Source organism: Maniola jurtina, chromosome 20 (assembly GCF_905333055.1).
Source record: "Maniola jurtina chromosome 20, ilManJurt1.1, whole genome shotgun sequence".
In the NCBI taxonomy this organism is placed as follows: Eukaryota; Metazoa; Arthropoda; class Insecta; order Lepidoptera; family Nymphalidae; genus Maniola; species Maniola jurtina.
The window spans coordinates 1,476,451-1,500,622 of record NC_060048.1 but is presented as its reverse complement, the minus strand read 5'-3'; the positions used below and the strand labels follow the sequence as shown (position 1 = coordinate 1,500,622).

Here is a 24,172-nt window from a genome sequence, read left to right as displayed (position 1 = left end):
TCACTGTCGTCACTGCTATCATCACATACATTAATAATTATATGCTCGTTTTCTATAATATTATCTATTTTCACATCTCTTTCATAATCTTCCCTTATTAATTTAACAGTTCTATTCACAACCTTTTCCCAGTCTCCTTTAGTCACATGTTCACAAGCTTCTTCTAATAATTTTAGCATTTTTTTTGTGGTAAATGGGGGTTCTGTATTGTGTCTTGCAGCATATCCCTTAATTTGAGCCCACACCAACTCAATCGCATTATACTCACAATGGTAAGGCGGTAACCGTATAACTCTGTGCCCATGTTCTAATGCTATTTCGTCAATGACGTATCGGATCTTGGTTGGTTTGTTTTCTTTTAAAAGACGTACTAATTCCGCTTTTAACATATTCATGTTTGCATCTACGCCATTTTTACGAAGCCATGCGACGATATCAGCTTTCTTTTGGGATTGGGCAGGTGGCTTGTCAATTTGCATCGAGTGGTATGGGGCGTTGTCCATAATTATAATAGATGGTTCAGGGAGGCTACACAACATTGAGGTAAACCATTCAGTAAACTTTTCTCCATTCATGTCTTCATGATAGTCTCCAGTGGTTTTTGACGCAAAAGCCATGAGAGAACCTTCGACAAACCCGTTGATGGTTCCGGCGTGACAAATTATAAGTCGCGATCCTTTTCCTACAGGAACTTTGGAAGTAGATGCTGCTGTGTCATCGTTCCAAGAACGGCCTACAGTATGGTTAGCATTAAGCCATGTTTCATCCAAGAACACAACATTTTGCCAATTTTTGATTTCTTTCACTTGCCGTAAAAAAGTATACCTTGCCATCGCTATATCAAATCTTTCCATCAATATTTTGCGTTTGTTACATTTTTTGTATCGAAATCCAATGGTCTTCAAAATCTTCGTTAAAGAACTTTCCCCACCGAAGAATAATCCAGCTTCCTTCAGTGAATGCACCAACTTTTTTCTTGTTGGATACTCCTTCTGTAAATAGTAGCCGTAAACATGTCTTCGGATAGCATCGGCATTAAAGCTATCGATGCCTACGACTGGTTTTGCTCGTTTTCTCTTTTTTGGTGTGTGAAGTTTATTTTCTTCTGTGCCAGTCTCGCCATATTTTTTTTTAGTTATCCGTCTAACAGTTCGTTGTCCAATATTAAGCGCATCAGCTACGCGTTCAACCACTGACGTTATAGGTAAAATTGGCCCTCCATTTTGAGCTTCACGATCGAAATAGTTACGAAGGCGTATTACGAACTCACGTGTCTGACTATTTAGAACAGTTCTCTGCGTACGTTCGGTCATATCGACGAAATCCACAACAAAGGGCTTGAACAGAGTCCAAATTAACGAGCAAGGGTCAACAGTAATGCAGTATCAATATTTGAAATCCAAAGCCAGGTCAAAACTATATCACAATCGCATTGCACTGACAGTTTATACTTTTCGAAGCAACGTCAATTCGAAACTGCTTTGTTTTGCATTGAGCATTGACGCGAGTTTGCCGGAGGTAGTAGTTGTGCTAGCCAGCGATCCTATGTGACGATCGTATTAGATTCCATTTTTAAAAATTTATTGATATTTTTTTGCGATTTCAGAGGTTTGGACAAACCTCTGAAATCGCAAAATAGTGAAAATTGTTCATATTCACAAGTACATTCACCCCTTAAATGGTGCAAACTGATTTTTCTACACTTGTATACATTTAAGAAATCAATTTAATAAATAAATTTTGAGTCCTAAACCTAAAACTACATTCGATAAAATTTATGAATCTCTGCACATCACTATCGTCAATAAAGTAATACAATTATTTCCTTCAAAGTCGTTATCAATTAATACGGAACTTCATGAGCGGACAAACGTCAAACCGGTCATCATAGCGTGCCGCTAGTTTAATTCAAAAACATAGTTTCGTTTGTTATCGGTCGTAGAAGGTGACTCAAAATGGCTAACTCTCGCTGAGATTTTTGGCAGGTTTCCTCGCGATGTTTTTTTTACCCTATAGCAAGTGATTTAAAATGTTTAAAATGCACATAACTCCGAAAATTAGAGGTGCATGCCCGCAGTGAAACGCCGTCATCCCGAGAATTTCCGGGAATCGAATCTAGGACATCCCGTTTATAAGAACAATGTTCAACAGCCAGGGAGTTCGTCAAAGCAGAAGTATTTTATAATTCGTAGCGTTATTTCTACAAATTACGTGATCGGAATTTTCAAGGCGAGAAAACTTCACTTAAAATTCGGCTAAGAAAACACTTCGAGTTTCTGTAATTCTTCGCTTTACAAGACCGCTGCCAGACATGCGTCTTACGAAACAAATCACCATTTCGAGGAGATCCTTATTGTAACCCTAAAAAGGCGAAACTCGATCGGCCGCAACTGCTATCGTTTAAAGACTGTTGGGGTAAAATATAAAAAATTAACTGGTTCAACTAGTGTAATAAAGAAAATTCAAAATACAAGGATCAACTTTTATAAAAGGCGTGGAAACAGAAAGCTAGGTTACAATTATGTGCAAAATTAAAATAGAAGTGACATTTGACAACGACGTAAAGGGTTGCCATGTAAAAATTCAAAAACTCCAACATCCCCCCGCGCGTTGGAAGCTCGCTTTCAACAGGAAATTTCGTCATCTGGTAATGGACATATCTTACTAAAAGCACGACGTACTATCCCAGTAGATGTTCTGATATCTGCCACTCTGCTTATGCCATCAGCACCAGGATATAAGGTAACTATGCGCCCCAATTTCCATTTTAGAGGCGGTAACTGGTCATCCTTTAATAATACAAGGCCGTTCACTTTGAGGGCTCCTTGACCAGTGCGCCATTTTCCTCGCTTTTGTAATTCGGCAATATATTCCTTGCTCCACCGAGCCCAAAAGTGTTGTCGAAGCTGCTCCAATCTTTGGTACCTTGTTAACTGTGATGTGGCGCTGTTCACATAGTTTGGTGCTGGCAACGACGTAAGAGGTCGGCCGATGATGAAGTGGCCAGGTGTCAACGGCATCAGATCGTCAGGTTCCGTAGATAACGGTGTAAGCGGGCGCGAGTTGAGGATTGCTTCTATCTGAACTAACACAGTATTAAGTTCCTCGTACGTTAAATGGCAATTACCCAATACGCGTTGTAAGTGAAATTTGACAGACTTAACGCCCGCTTCCCAAAGGCCACCTTGGTGAGCAGCATATGGAGCCAGAAAATGAAAATTGACACCCTCATTGGCAATGTCTTCTGACAATGAGCTGCAGTTACTTTTTAAAAATTTACTAATTTCATTAAATGCGCCGATAAATGAAGAGCCATTATCAGTATACCAATTCTTTGATTTTCCACGGCGACTCATAAAACGCCGGGCCGCAGAAAGAAAATTATTACTAGTTAGGTCACCTACTAATTCAATATGCATTGCTTTCGTAGCGAAACATACAAAAATCACAATGTACACCTTTACAAGTCTACAGCCTCTGCCTTGACGACTAGCCGATAAAATTGGCCCTGCATAGTCAATGCCGACGTTTTCAAATGGGTAACCACCTGCCTGTACCCGTTTTGATGGAAGGTTTCCCATTAAAGGCGGAACTACCTTGCCTCTCATACGATTACACCGAACGCAATTACGATAGCAAAGCTTTGCTAAGTTGCGACCACCAATAGGCCAGTAGGTTTCGCGAATAGAAGCCAATAACAGTTGTGGCCCTGCGTGCATAAGTCGTTTATGCTCGTGCTTAAATAACAACCTAGTAACAAGATGTGAGGACTGAAGAATGATTGGGTGTTTCTTATCATAAGAAAAATCTGAATTGTCTAAACGACCACCTACGCGCATCAATTGGTTTTCATCTAGAAAGACGTTAAATTTATTTAAAGTGCTATTTTTAGGCAGCTTTTTGTCATTCTTTAATAATTGATACTCTGAAAAAGACTCCATTTGAGAAATTTTAATAATTAAATTCAATGCATTTTGTAAGTCACTGCTTGTTAAGAATTCATCACAAGTTTGTTTTTTACATTTATTAATGAATTTAAGAGCATATGCAATAGCTCGGTTCAAACGTGAAAAATTTGAAAAACGACTAAAATCAATCAAACTTTGAGTAGGTTCAACGTTTGTATGTAACGTGACTTCTTTAGTTTCAGGAAGTGATTTCGAATTATTATACTCGGGATTTGATGGCCACTGATTTTCATCTTGTTTTAGAAACTCAGGACCGGACCACCACAAGCTACACGCCTGCATTAAGGCTGGGTCTAAACCACGCGATATAAGGTCCGCTGGATTTAAATCAGTCGGAACATGACGCCAGGCAGCTTTACCCGAAACTTCCAGAATTTCCGCGACTCGGTTCCTAACAAAAGGCTGTAATTTAATTGGCAACATTTTCAGCCAGCCTAGAACAATCATTGAGTCGGTCCAAACAAAGGTTTTACGTACTTTAACTCGCAGCGATTTTGTCACTTTTTCGTACAGGCGAACACTAGCCAACGCTCCGCAAAGTTCGAGACGTGGTATCGTGGTGGGCTTCAAAGGACTCACTCTGCTTTTGGCTAACAGCAAACTAACGAGAACTTCACCACGATCGTTTATACTTCGCACGTACACGCAACTACCATAGGCGAGTTGAGAAGCGTCTGAAAAAATATGTAAATCAATGAACTCATGATCATCAATGACAACGCGACGGTTAATCCTCAGATCGTTTAAAATAGGTAAACGTTTTGCTGTTTCTACCCAATGCTTATATAAATCAAGGGGCAACTTCTCATCCCATGATAATTTATGAAGCCAAAGCTTCTGTAACATAATTTTCATTGTGACTGTACAAGGGGTCAGTAATCCCATCGGATCAAAAATTTGTGAAATTACTGAAAGTATAGACCGTTTTGTAGCTTCAGTTGGAATGTTACAGTTAATCTGAAAATAAAATTGATCTAATAAATTATTCCAATATAGACCTAAAGTTTTACTGCATTCCAGAGCTCCAATGTTTAAATCAACCGAGGATTGTTTTGATTCATCGGTCATTAACAGTGAATTATTTGATTTCCACTTCCGGAGTGGCATACCTGCAGAAGCTAACTCACTGGTTACTTTATTTTTAATATCTAAAGCTTCTTGCAAAGTTTGTGCACCTGTTAATAAATCGTCCACGTAAAAATCGTGAATAATTATCTCGCTAATCTGTTTATTTTCACAGTCTAGGCCAATTTGTTTTAAGCATCTAGTTGCGAGGAAAGGAGCACTAGCTGTACCGTATGTAACGGTATTCAACTGAAAACATTTAATTGTTTCAGAAGGATTATCTCGCCAGATAATCTGTTGCAAATGTCTGTCATCTGGATGTACGACTACATTTCGATACATCTTTTCTACATCTCCGGCTAAAATAATTTTGTGACATCGAAAGCGCAATAAGATAGATAGTAAATCATCCTGAATAGTAGGCCCAACCATTAAAATATTATTAAGTGCTATATTACTAGTAGTTGGACTGCTGGCATTATAAACCACGCGCAATTTAGTAGTCAGAGAGCTTTCGCGCACGACACCGTGATGAGGTATGAAATAACCCAGATTGCGTAAATGATTATCGCATTCGGACATGTGACCTAACTTCAAGTACTCGGACATAAAGTCTCGGTACCGTTCACAAAATAACGTATCCCGCTTGAGTCGTTTTTCCAACGAAAGGAGACAATGCTTAGCGCGCGGCAAGGAATCACCCAGAACATTGGCCGATTGTTTTAAAGGTAATCTAACACAAAATCGACCGTCTGGTAATCGAGTTGTATTTTTAACAAAATGATCCTCGCATGCTTGCTCTTCCTCTGAGTACGATGACTTAAGGCCAACTTCTTCGAGCTGCCAGAAACGCATTAAATTGGTTTCAATGTCATCGTTAACACGAGTTGAGCCGTTAATTGCACTAAAATTGCATTGAATACTAGGGGATAATAAACATTTTGATACATAGCTGACTGGACCGGCAACGACCCATCCAAATCTTGTCTCCCACAAAATCGGCTTGCCACGACCAAGGATGATTTTTTGAGAACCTAAAATATCCCAAAATAGGTCAGCGCCTATAATCATATCAACCTCAGACGGAGTGTGGAAGGCAGGATCGGCTAACTGTATGTCACTAGGAATATTTAATTCAGAAATGTTAACATGACTACTTGGAACGTAGTCAGTGAGTGACTGCATCACAAAACAATTAATCTTTGTTTTAAAATTATCTTTAAATGATTCTACTGGCACTCGACAACATTCATGGACACGAGACGCAGCATTATTTATTCCATGTACCGATCTATTAACTTGGGTACGAGGTAAGTTTAACTTGCTACTTAATTTCTTAGTCATAAGACAGGATGTGCTCCCACTGTCTAAAACAGCGCGTGCAGTATGCGCGCAATTCTGTGCATCATACACTTTAATTAAAGCAGTAGATAAGAGCACATCTTGATTGCGTGTCGAAATGCAAGTAGATAAGGCAACACTAGTGCCTGTGCCTGACTCTCCGTTCGAGGAAGCGGATGTGGGCAAAGCCGGTGTGGTGGAGTTAGCCGTAGAGGTACTCACTGGAGCTTGCTTGTCGCGTGAACTCTCTGACCTATGAATAAGAAAGCTATGCTTTCTTTTGCATATACGGCACCCACTTTTCTTACACCGATTTGAAAAATGATTTGGCTGAAGGCAATTGTAGCATATTTTATAATTTGGCAATAATTCTAACCTTTGCTCAACGCTGAGATCCAAAAATTGGGAACAGTTGCTCAAGAAATGATCACCAAAACACTTAGGGCACTTCTTGGATGGCGAACTGGATGGAGACGAGTCACTCGAAGTGGTGCCTATGCTGGACCTTGATGGCGAAGTGTTGCACACCATGCTTTTGACTTTCTGCTGATTGTTAGTATTATGTTTCATTAATGAATGATGATTGCGAGACAATTCTAAAGTTTCAAGTAAATCTGCCCGTATTTTAATAAATTCCGTGAATGAACTCAACGTAATAGGCATTTCTTTATCCAACCGACTTTTATGTTCTTCCCATTCTCTAAAAGTTTTAGTATCTAACTTGTGAGTTAATATGTGTATTAATAATACATCCCAATTATCTACAGATTGACCTAATGACTCTAAGGCCCGCAGGTTTTTATTTACCTGATCAACAAGACGCTTTAACGATTGAGACGACTCTTTACTAATAGAATCAATATTAAACAGTGCTGTAACATGATTTTGAATTAATAACCTCTTGTTGTCAAATCGTTGACAAAGTAGGCTCCAGGCTACAGAGTAATTATCAGCGGAGAAGTCAATAGACTTTATGACGACGGCTGCAGTCCCTTCTAAACAAGCTCTTAAGTAGTGAAATTTGTTTATATTATCTATATTATCATTGCAATGAATGAGGCTTGTAAAGGTGTCATGAAACTCTAACCAGTTCTCATATGAACCACTAAACTTTGGCAGTTGAATAGTAGGCAACTTAACTAAGTTGTGATTGTTGGTGGCTGACGAAGAATGATTACTAAAATTGTCACTATCCTTTGACTGTTTGGCTAATTTTTGTTGTGACTTTGAAACTAAAGAGAAATATAAAGTTTCAAATTCATTTCTTTCTGCTAACTGCACTGACATGTCGTCCACCAAACATTCCAACTTGGTTTGAATTTCATCATAGAATTGATATAGGGCTTCAATCTTACCTACTCGTAACTGCAGCTCATTCAGCTGACTTTGACTTAATGAGTCGTTCAAACTATTTAGATAATTAGAGAAGGCTGTTAACCGTCCTTTATAACTGGCCCGTCTCTTAATTAGCTCCTTTTTCTCGGCCATACCGGGAAGCGAACGATAAGCCTATACACTATATCACAATCACTAGATTCTTGGCTGAAACTATAGAACAGTCCGCACTGAAGAACAGTCACAGCTTGCGTGGCAACTAAGTATACATCGATGGCGGCAACTTGCTTGACAAAACGATATCCCTTTTGGCGATTCCTTCGACTCTCGATCCTTGAAATATTGTATTCTAGTATTAAAACTATTCGGTTGTCTGAAGGACCAAAATGTTGGGGTAAAATATAAAAAATTAACTGGTTCAACTAGTGTAATAAAGAAAATTCAAAATACAAGGATCAACTTTTATAAAAGGCGTGGAAACAGAAAGCTAGGTTACAATTATGTGCAATATTAAAATAGAAGTGACATTTGACAACGACGTAAAGGGTTGCCATGTAAAAATTCAAAAACTCCAACAAAGACCCTAACACACTCAACGCGTGAACGCAGGGTATTCACCACAGCCACACTCGACGACAGTTTTGAAAGTTGTAACAAAACCTTGAGGCTTCACCTGTCAAAACAAATGTAGACCATTAAACGACTAGCTGTGTGACATACTGTGTTGAACATTGATTTTGAAAGAGCCACCCCTAAGGGTGTTGAATATTATAATACTAGCTGATACCCGCGACTTCGTTCGCGTGGATGTAGGTTTTTTAAAATTCCCGTGGGAAATATTTGATTTTCCGGGATAAAAAGTAGCCTATGTGCTTATCTAGGGTATAATCTATCTCCATTCTAAATTTCAGCCCAATCCGTCCAGTAGTTTTTGCGTGAAGGAGTAACAAACATACACACACACACACACACACACACACACACACACACACACACAAACTTTCTCCTTTATAATATTAGTGTGATAGTGTGATTTTTAAATCTTGGATTCCACGTCATCCCTAGTGTTAAATACCTAATGTTTGACAGCTGATGCCGATTGAGTGAGCTTCCTCACTCTAGTTCACTCCACCACAGCTTTTAATATTGTACAGTGCTGCTCGGTCTGTACATTTGTACAGACCGTACAAATGGTACAGACATTTTCCTGTAAAATATACATACACTTTTGTGGACTGGTCTCTGGCAGTCACACTTTGTCTGTTAAGGGCTTTATCTGAAGACAAATTCCCGTTTTCTGTCTGAACAGTTCTTGTGAATGCGGAGTAGGGACTATTTTGGGTACACTCCAAGTCTTGCAAACTAGCGTAACTACGGACCTGCTCGATCTAAAAACAAACTTATCTTTTACACTTCTTAAAACCCCTATTACGAAGCGATAAAGTTGATTTTTGCAGCTCCAAACATATTGTTATGTTGTAAGAACTCCGATAAGTTTTGGAATGAAGAATCAAAGTTGCATCGTGAGCAATTTGAAGCACAATACAATTTCGTAAATCATTGCAAGACTAATTGGAGTACTAGAAGTTTTATTTTTCTAGACGTTGAAATGAGGAAATTATTTTTCTCTAAGCGTTGGCTGCACTAAACTCTGTTAATTAATCTGGGAAACTTGTTTTAGTTTTTAATAGTGTTATAAAATTAATGATATTTTTCCCGATATAAACTAATCACACTAATATTATAAAGGCGAAAGTTTGTATGTGTGTGTGTGTGTGTGTGTGTATGTTTGTTACTCCTTCACGCAAAAACTACTGGACGGATTTGGCTGAAATTCGGAATGGAGATAGATAATATCCTGGATTAGCACATAGGCTACTTTTTATCCCGGAAAACCAAAGAGTTCCCACGGGATTTCGAGAAAACTTAAATCCACGCGGACGAAGTCGCGGGCGTCAGCTAGTGTTATAAATAAATTATTATGTTATAACAATTATTGTCTTCGGTATATGAATTGTCTCAAAGTCAAAGTCAAAGCCATAATTTAAACAAAACTCACTTAACCCATTCTTGACCGCCGTACCAATTTGGGAACACTTACTTATTGAAGTGAAATAAAAAAAGTGTTGACTTTAGTTAATATATTATTACATTTATGAGTAGTTGAAAGTGCAGTGATTGAATATAAAATAAAATAAAAAAATTATCATCAGTATTATTTTAGTAACGATCCATCAAATTTCGTTATCGAGAGACATGTGGAGGTATGTATAGTTTTATAATTATAATTTTATATACATAAAATATTTCATCAATAATAATTATATTTTGTCAAATTCAATAAATTCCTAAATATTTGCAAGCTTTTTTAGTTACTTATACTAAGTATATAAAATTTTATAGGACTTGAAATATTACTGTACCAATTTGGGTACAATGGCCACAAGTATAGTACTGGAACACTAAATATATCAATTTTTACAGATTATCAAGATGACCTGAAAAGGCATTATAGTGCCAAATACAACCTTTGAAGATAAGAGGAAGCTAATAATTCGATCTTAGAAGATAGAGATAACAGTTTGAAGTATGATTTCGCTATAAATCTACGAAAGGTTGACGCCGTTACTGATGAAGAAGTAGGGTCTGATGACAACGAGACTCCATCAAGCTTGCCAAATGACGTTGTTGGAAATATGGAAATACTAGCGACCACTTGCGGCTTAGCTCCCGTGGGAATTTTGCAAAATACGACCTTATTCTTCATCAACGTTATAAAAGAAACATTTATGCAAAATTTCAGCTTTCTCGATCCAAGAGTTTGGGCTGGGCGCTGATGTGTAAGTTGCTGAGTGAGTCCGAAGTTTTTTTTATTTTATTTAGATTTGTTCACAATGTTGGTAGGTACTCTTTCTGGAGTGACGACGAGTCGTTGGCTGTCAAAAGAGTTCTAATTAGAATCAGTTCGCCACAAACTGAAAAGCTTAGTATTGGACCAAATCAATCCATTTTGAATGTTTCAGTTTTGCGAAAGTGTACTGCAAGTTATTTAAAAACTAACACAGAATCTTACGATTGAATTCTGAACGAAAATCGTATGAAAAACTCCACATTTGTTCCAAATCTTGAACAAGGGCATGAATGGAGTGGACGAAATGGACCAATCAAAATTGCTGTATCGAATCGGCATTCATGGCAAAAATAGTAGTGGATCTCATTCACTTACATGATTGACATGACAATATGAAATGCCTATAGCGATTGCCTATAAAGACTACCCCATGGATCGAATTATTATCTCGACGAAGTTTAGCCAGAATCGCTCTCAAGGAATCAATCCAAAGCCACTCTGCTCGCCCATCGTCACAACTAGACGGCGCTGATCACGTTCCTGAGAAGCTTCTTTAGAATATTCCTTGTATCATTTGCCAAAATTACTCCGTTGGGGTCGTAAAAACGCAAGAAAACAGTTCGCTATGACAAAGCTTGTATTACGAATTTTGACCCTTAAGTGGCCATTGTGCCAATTTGGGTACACCCCTGTAAAATCCTGAAAAATATTTATTAAGACTATTTTCTTATTTTTTTGTATCTTTGTATTGCTAATAATTAATAAACTAAAAAAAAAACTAAGGTTACCCTTCTAGTTTTTGTTTGGCCTCAAATGGGTTAATATGATCGCGACTTCGTTCGCGTGGATTTAGGTTGTTACAAATCCTGTGGAAACTCTTAGATTTTGCAGGACTAGTAGTCTATGTCATTCTCCAATGCTCCGACCAGCCGAACGCAGCTCAGCGGAGACCGATCCTCAATCAAAGTTCAGATCTTTAACTATACTGTAACTTTATAGATCAGATTCATAGATCATTTCTATGCAAAAAATCACGTCGATCCGTTGAGCGTCGAGACGTGATTGAAGACAAACTCACTTTCGCATTTATTAGGTATTATATGGGTAGAGATAACAGCTTTTAGGCTCTATATAAAAATTAGGGTAAATTACCTCTTCGCTAAATATCAAGCGAAATTAAGACGTCACGTCGAAGTTAGGAATCTAATTTTGATTCGCCGGCGTCAAGACAGCCCCTGTTCAACTTTGGACTTGTTGATTTGAATTTTGAAGGTAGTCTTACCTCATTTTTCGTTTTAAGGTCAAAGCACACGTATCAACTCGGAAAGGGATCGTCACCATATTGCCTTTAGTCTTACCATCAACCAGGCGTCAACCTAATGTTAAAGCGGATCAGCAGTCCCAGTAGGTATGTCGATTTGGCTACGGCTTGGCGACGCTACCACATGCCACCACGCGCTACCACGCACTGCACCATGGTTCGGGACCTTGTCCCGTGAGATTCGATTCCGATTAGTGTACGTTACAGTAAGGAGTTTCATACAAAGAATACTCGACGGCCCGAGTTGATATGTGTGCTATGACCTTAAGACTGTTTTGTAACTAGGGAGCTAGTGATGGGTTGATCATTATGATGATAATTATAAAAGCGAATATTCAACCCCACAAAGATTTTTTTATATCGTAGACAACATAACTTTTTTTTAAATAGCGAGCAAACGAGCAGATAGGTCACCTAGTGTTAAGTGATTACCGCCGCCAATGAACATTTGTAGCACCACAGATACCGCCGATGCGTTGCCAGCTTTCAGGAATTTATTGGTTTGCCCCTTGAATAACCCCATGTTGTAATCTAGTGGGAACACCGCCGATGGGAGTTGATTCGACTGTTTGCATGTGCGTGGAAAAGAGATCTGGCACAAAGGGCGGTCGATGTGCACCAGGTGGTGAGGGTGAAAATGCTTGCGGTGGCGTGCGGTGTGGTTGTAGAAGAAAGAGGGAGGAATGAGGTCAAACAGCTCTTCAGAGCACTCCCTAATTAGGTTTAGATTAGAGAATTAGATTTTGTGTATCTTCTTTTTGTTAATAAAGGCAATATAAATACCACAAGTTGTGCTACAAGATATAAAGTTTGAATTTGAAAACGCTTCGACTGATATTAACTATCGCATCTAGGTCAAACCATTAAGTCTATGGAGAATAGATTGCATTTTCATTACACAACTCCCTAGACTTTGATTAGCTACTCAGCGCTGTAATTGGAACAGAAACCTAACTGACTGACTGACTAACGAACCCGCCACGGCTAGATCGCAGCCAGTGATTATTACGTCGCTCCAACAACAGTTGTGCGTGATTGATGCTACCGGAGTTCCGGTTGGAAGTTAACAGGGCTCTCTCCGTCACTCGTTTCATACAATCGTAGTTCCAATATCATTTGAATATTAAGCAACCAAAGTCCATGAAATTTTGCACACATATTCTAGAAACTAATATCTGTGTCTGTGGTGTTTTAGATTTTTCTAAAAATATGTAGATTTAAAATTACAGGGGCTCAAAGATTTGTATGTGAATTTTTAAGACCGCGTAACTTTGAAACCGAATATTTTAACAGAAATCTGGAACCCCACAGACATAGATATTCGTTTCCAGAATATATCTGCAAAATTTCATGGACTTTGGTTGCTTAATATTCAAATGAAATTGGAACTATGTTTGTATGAAACGAGTGACGGAGAGAGCCCTCTTAATAGTTAGCCGCAGTACAGATTAGGAATTTGAGATTGTTAAACTAGCCTAACGTTGCTAACGGGTCGACATGTTTGAATGCTGGCAGGGGCGGATTTCTCTATAGGCCAAGAGGCAAAATTTAGGCGGGGAGATTTTTTAGTAGTCGCGTCCTCTGTGAACCCACACGTCAACGTTTAATAATAGCACAAGTCTAAATTAAAAATTTATAACAACCCCGACAAGTGAAGGTTACAGTAACTAGAAAAGAGCTGATAACTTTCAAACGGCTGAACTGATTTTCTTGAATTATAGCTAAGAACACTCTCGATCAAGCCACCTTTCAAACAAAACAACTAAATTAAAATCGGTTCATTAGTTTAGGAGTTACGATGCCACAGACAGATACACAGATACACGTCAAACTTATAACTCCCCTCTTTTTGGGTTGGGGGTTAAAAACAAGTACCAACACCCTCCTCAGCGTATTGACTTGTAGGCTGGACGGCATCTCCTGGAGGTGCGTCTGGACCTGGAATGCTGCACATGTAGGCATTAGGGCGCCTACAAGGTAGTTTTTAGTTAGAAGTAAGTACTAACGTAGTTTTTAAGTTATGATCGTTAGTCCGCTTCCTCTTAGACTGCATCATCCCTTACCATCAGATGAGATTACAGTTAAGGCCTAGCATATATCAGAATAAAAAAAACCAATGGTTAAGCCAGAATATTGCATCTACGTGAAGAACGCGTTGCACCACCCACCCTTACTGTAGTGTGGACATTTACCTACGAAAAGAGACATTCATTTATCATTTCTCATTAAAATTATGCATCCAATTAATTTTTAGAGTTCCGTATCTCCAAAGAACAAAGGAACCCTTGTGGGATCACTTCGTTGTCTGTCTGTCTATTGTGTCTGTCAAGACCGGTCAAGGAATCAAAACCTATAGGATACATTCCGTTAACGTAGAATCATTTAGCAGATAAGTCGTAATGTCTTATATCACAATTTAATAGGGGTCTCTTCGTCACTCGCTCCATACAAGCGTAGTTCGTCTCTCATTGGAATACTGACTAATCGTACTCAATGGAATTTTGTAGAAACGTTGCGGGAACTAATATCTATGTCTGTGGTTTTCCAGATTTCCGTTAAGTTATTCGGTTTCAAAGTTACGCGGTCTTAAAAATTCACATACAAATCTTTGAGCCCCTGTAATTTTAAAACTACATATTTTTAGAAAAATCTAAAACACCCTAGGTATTAGTTTCTAGAATATGTCTGCAAAATTTCATGGACTTTGGTTGCTTAATATTCAAATGAAATTGGAGCTACGATTGTATGGAGTAAGTGACGGAGGGAAAATTCCGAAAACTTGTGGTTACATTATAAAAAATCAATTTTTTTTATTACTTATACGATGGTACGGAACCCTTCGTGTTCAAGTCCGACTCGCACTTGGCCGGTTTTTTTACATTATATAAAAAGACCATTCCTCATTTCTGGCCCTCAGCTTGTCAGTATGTTTACACCAGTTTTACACTAATGTTTAGGTTTTATTTTTTACACAAGTGGTTATACAAAGGGTATGAAATTGCGTGCTATACTCGTAAAACCCCCGGCGGACAGCTCTGAGCACCATCAACACGGCACACGTTAGTCGTCGAGTTACACGTTTGAAAGTAGCCGTGTGAATTGTACAGGGGAACCAGCATGCAGAATGGATATTTTAGTCAAAGTCAAAATCATTTATTCAAAGTAGGTACAATTGTACTCTTTTTGATGGTCGAAATTGTTAAATTTGTACGATATAGTGGTGATAATTAATTACGTAACTTAAAACTAAAGCTACGAGGGTTTAACTACTATCACCGTTTTCCTTCATTTAGACTAAAAATTCCGCAGGAATTTGTAAAATAAATATCGTCAAATGAACGTTTCCAGGATGGCACAGAGATAGCTTATCTCTTTGCCAAACTTTGTCAAAATCAGTTTATCAGCTAGGCACTTCATTGGTTTTAACAGACCGTTTGTTACTCGTGAGTCCAATTTTTTCAACCAAATCAGACAGTTTCTGTTTGTAGAGCTGTCAAATTGACGTCACAAATTACTTGCGAGCAAAACATGTAAAAATGACAAAAATATTAAGAGTAAAATGGAATTTATATTGCACAATTATGCAGGAACTTAAACATGCACACTCTGATTTATCTCAGAGGTGCCTACAGTCTACACCCTTAATTTTTTTTAGGTTTGACTTGCTTCTATAATAATTATAATCTCTAATCTGATATAAATTCTACTTATTTCATGCAGGGATAATCGAAATTCAGTATCTATCACCGCTAATACTAGCGGTGAATTTTATTTTTCGTAGCATAGGCAACAATTGCAAAATGAGTGTGCTTCCATCTTATACCATTAGGTGAAATTGTAGCATAGTTAGATTATCAATATGTAACTAATAAATATGCTTAAATAAAACTTTTTCATTCTGAGAGGACACCTGTTCTCAGTAGTGGACCGGTGATGGGTCAATGATGATGATAACCTAATAAATATCACTACCCATATTATGATAAATGCGAAAGTGTGTTTGTTTCTTGGTTTATTAGTTTGTTGGTTTATGCTGCAATCACGTCGCAACAAAGACGATCGACGGAATTTTTTGTATGAGTATGGTTAAAGATCTGGAAAGTGACAAAGGCTACTTTTTATTCCGAAAAATCAAACGGTTCCCACGCTATTTGAAAACCTAAATCCATGCCAACGAAGTCATGACATCAGCTAGTCTGTCATAATTATTTTTTGGACCCTATAGTCTTGTAGTTTGCTAGAAGTTTTTCTTCGTATAACGTCTCCCCTGGGAGAGCGCGTTCGTTTATTCGTTTAAGTATTATAGGCACCCCCTTTTGTTCGGCTGCGTGCTGGAAACACAATGTGACGCTTTTAAACAACAAAATGGCTTTTTGTGGTGTTATTGTGGAATTTTTCGCGCTACGAAATATAATATTTTTGTAACTTGTAGGATTTATGTCTGAATTTGGCAAGACTATTTCGGTTATCTGCGGAATCAAATGACGATATTTCCGCTTCGTAATTTTATACCTTACTAGAGGATGCCCGCGACTTCGTCCGCGTGGATTTAGGTTTTTAAAGATCCCGTGGGAACTATTTGATTTTCCAGGATAAAAAGTTGCCTATATCAATTACAGGGACGCAAGCTACCTCGGTACCAACCATACAAATCGGTTAAGCGGATAGGTTTTTGGGAATCCCGTGGGAACTCTTTGATTTTCCGGGATAAAAAGTAGCTTATGTCCGTCCCCGGGATATAAACTAACCCTGTACCTTTCGTCAAAATCGGTTGAACTGTTGGGTCGTGAAAAGGTAGCAGACAGACAGACAGACACATTTTTTTAGGGGTCTGTACCCGAAGAAGGGTGCCAACGGGACCCTATTACTAAGCCTCCACTGTCTGTCCGTCTATCTGTCTGTTACTGGGCTGTATCTCGTGAACCGTAATAGGCAGAGAGATGAAATTTTCACAAAATGTGTATATCTAATGACGCTATAACAACAAATATGTAATAAAAATTTTAAAAAAGCCGCCATGACAATAGCCCGGTGCGGAATAGAAGCGGGTGTACGGGGTGTCCCCCCGCCTCATAGCTCCGATTGCCATCTCGACCTGTCCCGTACTATATAATATAATATAATTCCAGAATTCTGTGGTGTACACAAACATTATAAATAGTAATGTCCTAGTCAAATCCAAACATGTCAAAGGTAAAATAAACAGGTTAGCAAATAAAACAGAATACAAAATACACACAATCAAAATAAACGCAATAAAATATTAATATTTTTGGGATTGACTGGTATTGAATCTGTGACTGGTCCCTTGGGAAATCAGGGACGCCCACCCCCCTGCTTTCGCCATCTAATATTCTAACGCTCGTTAGAATGATCAAAACAAGACGGTGCTTCTTTTAGAACGAACGTGATACTATTAAAAACACATTATGGCTTTTATAAATTGTTTTTTAACCCCCGACCCAAAAAGAGTGGTGTTATAAGTTTGATGTGTGTATCTGTGTATCTGTCTGTGGCATTGTGGCTCCTAAGCTAATGAACCGATTTTAATTAAGTTTTTTTTGTTTGAAAGGTGGCTTGATCGAGAGTGTTCTTAGCTATAATCCAAGAAAATCGGTTCAACCGTTTGAAAGTTATCAGCACTTTTCTAGTTACTGTAACCTTCACTTGTCGGAGGTGTTATAAATTTTTAATTTACACTTGTATATATTTTGTGGTGTACAATAAAAGTATATTCATTCATTCATTTATTCATACTAGATGATGCCCGCGATTTCATCCGCGTTGATGTAGGATTTTAAAAACCCCGTGCGAACTCTTTGCTTTTCCGGGATAAAAAGTTGCCTCTGTCAATTTCCAGGACGCCAACTACCCCTGTACCATTTCATATAAATTGGATAAACTGAAGAGCCTTTAAGAATCCCGTAGGAACTCTTTGATTTTACGGGATAAAAACCGGCCAAGTGCGAGTCAGACTCGCGCACTTAGAGTTCCGTACTCGGGTATTTTTTCCAACATTTCGCACGATAAATCAAAAACTATTATACATAAAAATAAATAAAAATCTAGGCAGACGACATCAAATGAGTAGCAGAGAGCCGCTGGATTCAGGCGGCGCAAGAGCTAGGCGTATGGAAGTCCTTACAAGAGACCTATGTCCAGCAGTGGGCATATATTGGTTAATAATGATGATGATGATGCTTCAGTAATTATTTGAGTAGTTATTATTATTAAAGAAAAAAAACATTTTTAGGCGGAAATTCTTTCAACTGGTAAAGAGGTTTAAAATGAAAGTCATACCAAAGAGCATCTAAGTGGACAAATTGCCAGCTACGGTCGAGGGAAGTGATAAGGTTTTTTTTTTAACAATATTATCAGCTTGCTATTTATTAAAATATCAACTTACAAGTGCTTTTGAAGAAACTAACATTAGTATTTAAATGACTTTTTTCCTGTATACAGCGATGAGCTGATATAAATCTGTTGAATATACTTTACTGTTTTATTTGAAATTTGTTATTGGAAACTGCTTTTTCAGCACATACCTAAACATTTTGTATTTGAATTTATTTTATCAACTTGATGGAACACGTCGCTTTGAATTTTAATTCAACATTGTTGGGATGTTTCTGTCTATTTTAATTATATTTTATACATATTAAACAGTTAGCTACCTACTACCATTTTCATCCATTTTTAGTCATTAAACTGCAAGGCTAACCATACACCGTAAGCAATAACCTCAAATACAGACCAAAGAGTTTTGCTACACTGTAATATTATCATCACTTAAAAGGGCTAAGGTCATAATTAGGCTGGTTAAGATAGATAGATAGATAGATAGAACACTTTATTGTACACAAAAACATATATAAAGGAACACAACACAGAAAGAAGAAAACAAAAAAAAAAAACAATTGTGTGCAAAGGCGGCCTTATTGCATGGAGCAATCTCTACCAGGCAACCTTTGCTGAAAGGAAAAGCTAAGCTAGTGTTGGATAGTACCAAGTCGCAAGGAATTTTTAAAAGACTTATATATACCTATATTTAATATTATATTAATAAGTTAAGTAAGTTAAGCTAAGCTATAAGGGTTACTCTCTATATAGCCAAGGATAATCGAATTGTTTTTAGTAAAATTTCTTCACAAAATATTTAAACTTTGTTCTCCTTTTGAAATCCAATTATCTGGAATCCACTTCAAATTTTTTTACGCCGGGCAAAAACTACAGGATTTTTTAGTAAATAAAGTAAACGAAATATCGTAAGCGGCGCATCGAGGTTCCTGTATTGACCTAGATTTTTTGTCTATGACGTAGACCAGTTGGAATACCTATCTAGATACGTTACTAGACAAAATCGTAGAGTCGCTCTAAATTAAATTTACAACGTTCACTCGGTAAACCTCGTTTAGAAAAACTAGCTCACCCGCCTTGGTTTCTTCTTTAAAACTTTTGAACATCCTTTCTAGGTGAGGTTCTTAGATTTCTTAAAAATCCCAAGAAACTCTTCGATCTACCGGGATAAAAAGTAAGCTTTATCTTGTACAGGATTCAAGCTATCTCTGCACCACGTCGTCATCCATGTGGATTTAGGCTTTCCCCTCCAATTAAGCGTAAATCTTGTGCTAGGAGTGGGTACGACAATAGTGCAACGGGCGGGGTTTGAACCGCCGACCTTTCGGAATTCAGTCCGCTCCTCAACCGTTGAGCTATCGAGGCTCGACGTAAAACTTTTTGATTTTCCGGGCAAAGTCTATAGAATAGAATAGAATAGATTTTTATTCAAATAAACTTTTACAAGTGCTTTTGAATCGTCAAAATAATTTACCACTGGTTCGGTATCCCCTGGATGCCAAATATCTCTATACCAAACTTTGAAATCGTTTAAATGGATGGACCGTGAAAAACTAGCAAACGACAGATGGTAGGCATAGTATTAATTAGATCTATCTGATTCCCGCAACTTTGATCACGTAGACTATTAAGGTAGTCGTAGTAATTCACGTAGAATTGATGATTAAACGAACTTACCTGAAGTGAAGTTCTATCCCAATTATACGAGTTGCTTCGTCCGAAGAGATTAGGTATACATTGTAGTAATACGTCTAAGTATTGCCTTTTTACCACTTATTTGAAAGCAGAAAATCTGCATTTCTATTTTTTGTATTTCATGTTGGTACCTCTGGAGCGTCACCAATTTTCCTCATTTAGTTGAAAGCCTGCCTCGAACATTAATATTTCACTTATCAGGGGTCCTAGGGCTGGGAGGGACCTAATCTCTTCGGACGAAGCAACTCGTATAATTGGGATAGAACTTCACTTCAGGTAAGTTCGTTTAATCATCAATTATACCTCATTGCTTCGTCCTTTGAGATTAGGTATACATTGTAGATTTTGAAAGATAGTGAAATATTAAAACACTTCTAGGTTTAATAATGTTATAATTATCAAATTATCTATTATTACAAGCTAATAAAACTAAAAATGATCTTAACACAAGTACGGTTACTTCATCCGTATCCAAGTACAAAGAGTACATACAATACATAATATTATACTTAGTTATATTAATTATAAAAGTAAAATTAGTAAAATACTTTTACATTTCAATCAGCTTCGGTATTAAGGATTGATAGAGCAAACTGATTAGATTGATTACACTGAATATCTCTATGATAAAATCTGGCAAATACCCTGGAGTTGCCATTCCAGCCTGCTGTATTTCGTATTGTATCAATATTGATACCTTTTCTATAAGCTGCAGAGGTCGCTGCATGTCTAACGGAATGAGCAGAAAATATAGAAGTGTCAACTCCGCTAACTGATAGCGTGTCTTTTATCCACCGACTAATAGTATTTGTAGATACTGATTTATGTGGTTTCTTAAAACTGATGAATAAGACTTTTTCATTATTTCTTAAAGGTTTCGTCCTATCGATGTATGTTACCAACGTTTTCGCTGGACATATCTCTGGTCGGTCTTTATAAAAAGGAATATTTAGATAAGGTTGAGCTGAACCTGGACGTGACGTTTTTATTAAATCATGTATTTTTATTGATATTAACTGATGATTATTATTAATAGTTATATTATCTAAATTTATTTTTCCGATAGTCTGTACTCTGTGTGCAGTCACTAGCATGAGTAAAGTGACGACCTTTTTAGTCAAATATTCTAAATTTAAATTGTTATTTGGATACCAATTTGCCAAAAATTCTAAAACTACGGCTGGATCCCATGTTATATCATATTTTGGGGCTGGCGGACGGAGTCTATAGAAACCTTTGAAAAGCCTAGTAATGCGGTCATCAGACCCTACTCTCGATCCTAGGATCAACGATAGAGCGGAGCGATGACTGTTTAATGATCCATATTGTAAACCTAACTGGAACAGTTCAGTTAGAAAATAAATAACCATTGGAGTTGACGCTTCATATATATCTATATTGTTTTTTCTACAAAAGCTTACCCAACGTCTTATAGCGACGTCATATTGTTTTATTGAATTTTTTGACAGGGAAGCTATCATAATATTTAAAGATGACGGTGGTACACTCCTCTTCAGTAATGCCGTCCTGATAACTTCCCTGCAATCAACGTCAGCTTGGGATGGCTGTTGGAAACAGATAATAATACATTATCATTATGATCAAATTGAATTAGTTCAGAACAGAGAAGGCTTTGAAATAGCGGAAACCAGGGTTGCGTGGGCCAAAATGGAACCACGACTATACCCTCAGCCTGATCTGTTATTATTTTTCTTAAAACTTTTAATATAACTGCAAATGGAGGAAAAGCGTAGAAAAATAGATCTTTCCAGTCTAATGTAAATGCATTTATAGCGAATGCGCCGGGGTCTCTATTCCATGAGACGTATCTCTTACACTTATTATTTATTCTAGATGCAAAAAGGTCAACGTGTGGCTGCCCTAAAACTTGTACAACTTTTTCAAAGGCAAGATCTTTTAGCTCCCATTCGGTGTCTGGATGGGATCTTCGTGACTCCGCATCTGCTATTTCATTGTCTTTGGAACATATATATGAAGCGAACACGAAAATCTCGCGAGCTTCACACCACTGCCATATAGATCTTGTTATTTCTGTAAGATGTGGAAACCTAACCCCCCCCATACGATTGATATAAGAAATAGCAGTTGTGTTGTCAATACGCAATAAAATCTGACAATTTTTTAATGCTTTTGCGAATATCTGAAGGCCTAAGAAAGCCGCGAGTAGTTCTAGATAGTTGATATGTTTGACAGATTCTGAACTACTCCACTGACCACTGGCGGTCTCCCCACCGCATGCCGCCCCCCACCCTGTTTTACTAGCATCAGAAAAAATTTCCAGACAGTAGCTATCTTGTTTAATGGGATTGACTGTCACTTCAATAGATTTTAACCACCACTTAAAATCATCCTGCAAATACTGAGGAAGCGACATGTAGCTATCGTAGTTATCCGAATTATACAAAGCAAGATATTTACATCTTTCCATCTGTTTGGTATACATCCAACCATACTGAATCGCGGGACAAGCCGCAGTGAGGAGCCCTACCAACCGCGCAAAATGTCTTATTTTACAACGAGTTTTTGGTTTAAATAATTCTAACTCTTGTTTAATTAAATGTCGTTTTTCTTCAGTTAGACTAACGTGAAATTTTTTCGTATCAATCAGGAAACCGAGATATTTGCAAACAGTATTTGGGGTTATACAGCTCTTTTTTACATTGATAATAAAACCTAAGGACTCTAAAATATTGATTGTATGTAAAATATTTTCTAGACAAATCTGATAAGCTTTAGAAATTATACAATGTCATCTAAATATATAGTTGACAAGTAGCCCAAAGATCTGAGTAAACACATCACCGGCTTTAATAGTTTTGTAAAGACGAAAGGAGCAATATTCAGGCCAAATGGTAAAACATTAAATTGGTACAATTCTCCCTCAAATTTAAATCGAAGGTACTTTCTATAACTAGGATTTATAGCTATTAAGAAATAGGCATCCTTTAAATCTAAAGTGGCCATCCAACTATTCTTTGATATTAGTTTTAATGTTGTCCTTAAATCTTCTATTTTAAAGTGATCTGTTGTGATGTATTTGTTTAAGGCCTTCAGATTTAATATGAATCTATTCTTACCATTGGGTTTTTTAATAAGAAAATAACTAGAAAGAAACTGTTCTTCACATGGATCACATTGTGATATAGCACCGCTATTCATTAGATCTCTGATAGCCAATTTGTATTCAAGGGATTCAGATGTTGATAATAAACGCGAACTCGGTTCGTGAGATTGTAAAACTGTTTTTGAGAATGGAATTTCGTATCCTTTCACCCACGATAGTATGACTGGATCATTAGTTATCAGTCGCCACTGATTATAAAAATAAGACAAACGTCCCGCGGAACGTACCGGGTCTAGCGGCGCGGGCGTGGGGGACGCTGAGAGCGCGGCGGCTGCTGCTGCTGCTGCGGCTGCCGTGAGCGCGATGTCGTCGTGGCTGTCGGCTCGTACCTCCTCGCTGCTCCCGCTTGCCGAACTGCCGGGAACGGAGGCTTCCGGTTTAAAGTTTGGACAGGAGCCGGTCTCAGTTTCTGCGCTGGGGGGTTTTTCTTGCGGGTGGGATTATTTTTATCTCAGCACCCGATTTTGATATTGCTTTTGCAGCCTTGAGTGTGTCGGACAACTTTTCGCCAAACAAGAAGCCGTCTATTTCCGTATTAAAGAGTTGATCTTTGATATCCTTCTTTATTGTAGAGCATATGAAGCTTCTTATACTGTGTATCGCACATTAGTTGAGCGGCCTCGATCAATAATTTTATCACGGATTGATCTCTGTGTTCTAATGAGAACAAACGTGTGAGAGCTTGGCTAATGCACGATATACCTGCTGCAACCTGCGTTTGCTTATTTTCTATCGCCTTATCCTTTTTAATGAGCATATCCGATAAAGCAGCCTTAATCTCTGGATTTAGTTTTGGTGCATCAATTTTAGTACAATTCTTTGGCACAAGATGTCTTTCCAATAGCTCCTTTTTGACATCTTTGGATAAGCCCATTGTGGCAATGTGCTCCCAACGCACTGCTAACTCACTTCGAATGTCTGGTCCATACTTTTTATCCTTTGAAGGCGTTTCTCCCAATAGAACTAGAATCTCCTCATCCAGCTCTGGAGGGTCAACTGCCAGTCCTGTTTCAGAGGGCAGTTCTGGCTGCAGTGTATCCCTGACGACGGCATTTGCCGTTGAGGTGGACGTGCCTGGCTGCGTCTCATCAACA

General features: G+C 37.9%; 2 protein-coding genes across 5 annotated transcripts; both read right to left on the bottom strand.

The window, feature by feature from the left end:
* Positions 1-282: 282 nt before the first annotated feature.
* Positions 283-8,210, bottom strand: LOC123875556. 4 transcript variants are annotated; one of them, XM_045921436.1, is made up of 2 exons: positions 2,592-7,963; positions 283-292 (listed from the first exon to the last, which is right to left on the bottom strand). In XM_045921436.1, the coding sequence occupies exon 1, from the start codon at positions 7,860-7,862 to the stop codon at positions 2,625-2,627; it is 5,238 nt and encodes a 1,745-aa protein (XP_045777392.1). In that variant the 5' UTR covers positions 7,863-7,963; the 3' UTR covers positions 283-292; positions 2,592-2,624. The 4 variants fall into 4 exon arrangements, with proteins under 4 accessions (XP_045777392.1, XP_045777395.1, XP_045777393.1 ...); XM_045921439.1 differs by lacking the exon at positions 283-292 and adding an exon at positions 8,003-8,210 and having other exon boundaries at positions 2,414-6,920; XM_045921437.1 differs by lacking the exon at positions 283-292 and having other exon boundaries at positions 2,414-6,917; positions 7,730-7,963.
* Positions 8,211-20,412: 12,202 nt separating this feature from the next.
* LOC123875821 lies at positions 20,413-23,952 on the bottom strand. The gene is made up of 3 exons (XM_045921867.1): positions 23,781-23,952; positions 23,306-23,505; positions 20,413-21,498 (listed from the first exon to the last, which is right to left on the bottom strand). Exons 1-3 carry the CDS (start codon positions 23,950-23,952, stop codon positions 20,491-20,493), a joined length of 1,380 nt encoding a protein of 459 aa, XP_045777823.1. The 3' UTR covers positions 20,413-20,490.
* Positions 23,953-24,172: the final 220 nt, after the last annotated feature.